The sequence below is a fragment of the Sphaeroforma arctica genome (assembly GCF_001186125.1).
Source record: "Sphaeroforma arctica JP610 unplaced genomic scaffold supercont1.2711, whole genome shotgun sequence".
Lineage (NCBI taxonomy): Eukaryota > Ichthyosporea > Ichthyophonida > Sphaeroforma > Sphaeroforma arctica.
The window spans coordinates 1-5,151 of record NW_014037847.1 but is presented as its reverse complement, the minus strand read 5'-3'; the positions used below and the strand labels follow the sequence as shown (position 1 = coordinate 5,151).

General features: G+C 43.1%; 1 protein-coding gene across 1 annotated transcript; it reads left to right on the top strand.

Moving 5' to 3' along the window:
• The first annotated feature begins 311 nt into the window (after window positions 1–311).
• SARC_12914 (hypothetical protein) lies at window positions 312–4,163 on the top strand. Its single transcript, XM_014292971.1, has 3 exons — window positions 312–1,325; window positions 2,488–2,582; window positions 3,802–4,163. The coding sequence occupies exons 1-3, from the start codon at window positions 390–392 to the stop codon at window positions 3,890–3,892; spliced, it is 1,122 nt and encodes a 373-aa protein (XP_014148446.1). The 5' UTR covers window positions 312–389; the 3' UTR covers window positions 3,893–4,163.
• Window positions 4,164–5,151: the final 988 nt, after the last annotated feature.

The following is a 5,151-nucleotide window of genomic DNA, read 5'->3' as shown; positions in this document are numbered from 1 at the left end:
TATATATATATATATAAATTTATATATATATTATGTTTATATATATATATAATATATATATATAAATATATATATATAAATATATATATATATATAATTATATATATTTAAGTTTATATATATATATAATTATATGTATTTATATATATATATATATGTATACATTTTGTATATTGGCTATTTGGGCTATTCTGGTCACAAGTTGGTACTGGGCGATAATAAGACCTATGAACTATGATATTAACAGATATGGACGCGTAATTTTTCGTATGTATCTCTGTTTCTCACCATTTGCCACGGCTGTTTATACTGATTCTATATTCACAGGTCAAGACTTCAGTAAACGGAAGAAACATGCAAACAAACGGCGTGCCTTTGAGAGGAAACTAATGGCTAATCGTGCGCTCATAGCGAAACTGGAGCAAACGATGGCAACCACTACGGCCAACCTCAACGCACACATTAGTAATAATATGAACAGAGATAAACCACCGGCGGCACAGCCACAGAACACGCCTTCAGCGGAACAAACACAGACACCAACACCGACACAGACACAGACAACGGGCGATAGCGGGACACCGAAGGCTGATATTAGTATAGAAGACCGCGACAGTACCGTTTTGCCGAACGGAGACAATGAGGATGTCGCAGGCAGTAATAATAGTAGAAAGAATAAGAAGAATAACACAAGCAGTGGGCAACCAAATGCCAGCACGAGCACCCAGGCTGAGACGAGCAGGAGTGTCGAGCAAACACTCAACACACAGAATGATACGGGTGAAGGGGGGGAAACACACGCAGACACGGATGGCGTGCAAACACAGGCACAACAACAACCACCACAACAACAACCACAACCACAGCAACACCAACCACAACAACAACAACAAAGGTCGGCTAAGGAGAAGACCAGGAATACGCCGAGGAGTAGGAAGGCAATCGCTGCAGATGCCAATGGAGATGGCAAGTCTGTGAAGGCGGTGCCCAGTAAAAATAAGAACCAGACACCGTCACAAGCACAACCACACACTCGCACACAACCACAGCCACCAAGAGACGCGCGCGGGGATGCGAAGGAGGGGGCAGAGGCTGCACAAGCCCCGGCACAGGAGGAGGAGCCACCGCCCGTTATCCTGACACCGAGCAAGGCGTATGTGGCGTTTGTGAAGAACATACCGTCACACTACGAACAGAGCAACCTCACGCGTATATTCAAAGACTGCAAGGTCAAGCACGTGTCACTGAACACGTCGAATGGAACGGCGTTTGTAACGGTGGAGAACGCGGAGATGCTCGAGAAAGCATTGAGCATCAATGTGCAGGTACGTGTTGGTTATCATCTGCAGGCATGGTTCAGTGTTTTATGCAGAGTGATGGGAGTTGTGACAGGTACAGATGCGAATGAGTGCCCATGATCAGATCGGTGTCGTTATTTGTGGATTGCCATGCGCTAGTATTCATGCTCAGGCATTCGATGTGTTTCGTACACCAATACAGGTTAGCACCCATGTATATACAAACATGTGTTGCGCACCGGCGTGTGCTAGTTACTGATGCGCAGTCAGAGACTAACTGTGTTCTTGCAGTATGCGCGGGGGTGTGTCATGTATGCTATTGTGTGCATGCATGTGTATATATCGGCACTTCACTACGCCCCCGACGAGTGCAGTCAGAGACTAACTGTGTTCTTGCAGTATGCGCGGGGGTGTGTCATGTATGCTATTGTGTGCATGCATGTGTATATATCGGCACTTCACTACGCCCCCGACGAGTAACATGTAGAACATGTGGTTAGTGCTTGCTGCCTTTAACTGATGGGCTCGTTTCCAGCAATAGCGTGTGCGTGTGTATTCATTGCAGGTTGTTTATATGCCCTATTGTCTTGCTATATGCGAGCGTTGGAGACTTGCCGTGTCTGCGCACGCTTATTCACTCTCATTAAATATAAATCCTGGCATTACATGCATTTGTGAAGACGTGATCTTCAGTCATTAGGCCGCAATTGTCAAGTTCGAATTTATATGTCAAGGTGAATTAGTACTTTTAATAGTCAAGCTCGGGGCAAACATATGCTGGTATCACTATATCAAGCGAGCATGCTAGCGAACAAGCGAGTATGGAACTTCTACATGTCTTTGGTCTTTGTTTTTTGGTCTAAATAACAATTAAATATCCACATCGGTCACCCGCGTCAATGGCTATCGTTGACGACAATCCGTCACAACTGACACCACTATATCAAACAAGCATGCGGCTATGAAACCGTCGCTTTTCTACACAAGTCTTTGTTTTCTGATCTGAATAACTATCAAATATCCACATCGGTCACCCACACGTCCATGACTATCGTATGGAGACAATCCGTCAACATGTGCCCTGTTGCGCGTATGACTCACTATGCACTCGCATTGGCCACTCATGCGTGTTACAGCCTAGCCTCTCTCAGCTCACCCCCTTTTGCCATCTCTGCTGCATTGCCTACAGGTGAGTATCGGCCGATTCCTGGTCGTGTCTGAGGCCAGGGGCAAAAGGCCCAGGATCCAATCCGGTGGCAGCAGAGGAGGGCGCAAGCGAAGCGGGTAAGATGCACAGGACGTTGAAAATAGGACATGTCTATATATGGTGTTTTGTACTCGAGCGAATACGACTGAGACTCTAAGTAGAATGTCAGTATATGATTGAATGCACTTGAACGGATGCGACTGCTACCCTTTTCAGAGTTATAGTCTGCGTATGCGGCAGTCTGTACAGAGTTGTACTTGGTTTTGTTGTGGCTGTTTGGGACACTTTTGAAGAGCATCCCATGCATGGCTTATGCTTGCTTATCTATGTGGGCGTTCTGTGGTGTTGTACCCGTAGGGTTATCTGAGGCTTTGTACCTAGTGTGTCTAAATGTCTATACATTTATACTTGATTTCGAAACGTTCTGTAGTGTTGTACCCGTAGGGTTATCTGAGGCTTTTGTTCCTGTTGTGTTTAAATGTCTATGCATTTATACTTGCTTTCGAAACGTTCTGTGGTGTTGTACCCGTAGGGTTATCTAAGGCTTTGTACCTGTTGTGTCTAGATGTCTTTATACTTGCTTTCGAAACGTTCTGTGGTGTTGTACCCGTAGGGTTATCTGAGGCTTTGTACCTGGTGTGTCTGAATGTCTATGCATTTATACTTGCTTTCGAAACGTTCTGTGGTCTTGTACCCGTAGGGTTATCTGAGACTTTGTACCTGGTGTGTCTAGATGTCTATTTATTTATGCTTTCTTTCGAAACAGTGTTTCTGGTGATAGTTTGTCTGAATGTCTACGGGAGTTTTATTGCTTCCAATGTACGCGGTATTGAGGCTCTAATCATGCCTGTATTGTTGAATATTGGGTTTTGTGTTTGGCGTCCTACTTGTGTTGTGAATATATGCACTAAATTGTATCTCTGTTTGCATGGCTGTCCGTATCCTCAATCGTCATACGCATATGGTGTTCAGCAATCTAAGTGCAATTGTTCACAACCGCGTTATGCTTATGATATATAGCATATTACAGTCCGCACGCGGATAGTTATAAAACGTGTCGCTGTTTTTAGTCAACTTAGTTTTAGTACTGCTTTTCTCAATGTATGTCTTGATAAGTGCCTGTCACTCGAGCCCATGCGTAACTCAGCACTTTTAAACTGTCTGCTTATTGCACTCGAGTACGAGTATGAGTATAAGTATACTCTCACACATACACATACACACATTCGCACATCACATCAACCATACATTTCAGCTATTAACAGTCCTTCGTACCCCTTCCCTTATCCCGTACAGTGGCGAGCGAAGTTCCATACCCGTACCCTGTCGATACTTTGCTTCATTAGGAAAATGCAACAAGGGCAACGAGTGCCGGTATCTGCACTGAGCCGTTTTCACGGTGCAACCTTTGTGGTAGTTTGGTTACACAGCAGGTGCATTGCACACCATTCTACATTAAAACCACCGCTTGGGGGCGGGCACCTACAACACGTTTTCCGAGTTGATAGAATGATTTCCATACGGCTGATATTGAGTGAATAGAAATGCTACGAACAACTGCGGCGTTATACGGGAAACTATATACCGTTATGATGGACCGTGGTAGTTTTGGTAGTGGGCGAGAATTAGTAATCGCACAAGTAAATGTATGAGTTGTGAAAGTTTGTCAGCAGTTTTAAGCAGATACGTTGGACGTATCTCAATAATCTTTTGAAACGTCAAGTCCCCTTTTAACACAGGAGAGTTTATTTGTATATACTGAACTCTTAATCCAAGTGGGTGAAGTAGAGCGTCCCCCAACATGTTTGTTGCCTGCGATATATATTGTCGTTCGAGTGATATAAACACTCAGGAAACAACCTGTATAAATAACGATAAAATAGACTTTAAACAGTTGAGAAACACTTAACAATTACACACTAACCTAGTATACGTTTGAATTCAGCAGCTCTCATTGCGGTGATTTTTGGTATTGGAAATTTCATACAGAGATTATTTACAGTTTTCATACAGAATTTCATATAAGTATTCATACAGAAAAAACGGCTGGGACTGGACACACTCGATTTTAATTTCCAGTATTGATGCAAATCATTCATGGCCCATCGATTATGACGACTAAAATTGAAATTAGGGGGTCAGGAAAGTAATCATAAGGCACTTGGGATGAAATGTGTTTATAGAACTTCTATTTTGGAAAGGGAGTCCAAATTTGCCTTACCAGTGCGCGTAAATTAGTCAAGGCGAATATTATATGTAGGAAAATAGGACATGTACCGAATTACACTGAGAAAATATGCCTCATGTTGCAGAATCAAAACGATGTTCTTTCTGGCCTTTTTAACATAATAAAACAACTGTCACTGCAATATGGTGCACCAATCTCACATTAAATTTCATAGTTGAAGGCTGATGGGTGTTTGTAAACTCGATTTTTGAACAGCACTTTGATAGACAGATAATTTCTCATCCGTTGTATGGGATCTTCCCCAAGAAAGGTATTTCGCATTATGTCGGATTCGCAGAGTTGCCAACTCAGTCACCCGTACGGTGTGATGTGCCAGGTAACAACAGCTACAGACATTGACGACACTGTATGAACGAAGTACGAACTAAATGAAAACATATATACACACCATAAGCGCG

Bases quoted from the DNA above. Each gene is read 5' to 3' on its own strand.
- SARC_12914 (XM_014292971.1), top strand. From the start codon at position 390: ATGGCTAATCGTGCGCTCATAGCGAAACTGGAGCAAACGATGGCAACC. The intron at 1,326-2,487 runs GTACGTGTTGGT...CATTGCCTACAG, and splicing joins CATTGAGCATCAATGTGCAG to GTGAGTATCGGCCGATTCCT. The intron at 2,583-3,801 runs GTAAGATGCACA...TATCCCGTACAG, and splicing joins GGAGGGCGCAAGCGAAGCGG to TGGCGAGCGAAGTTCCATAC.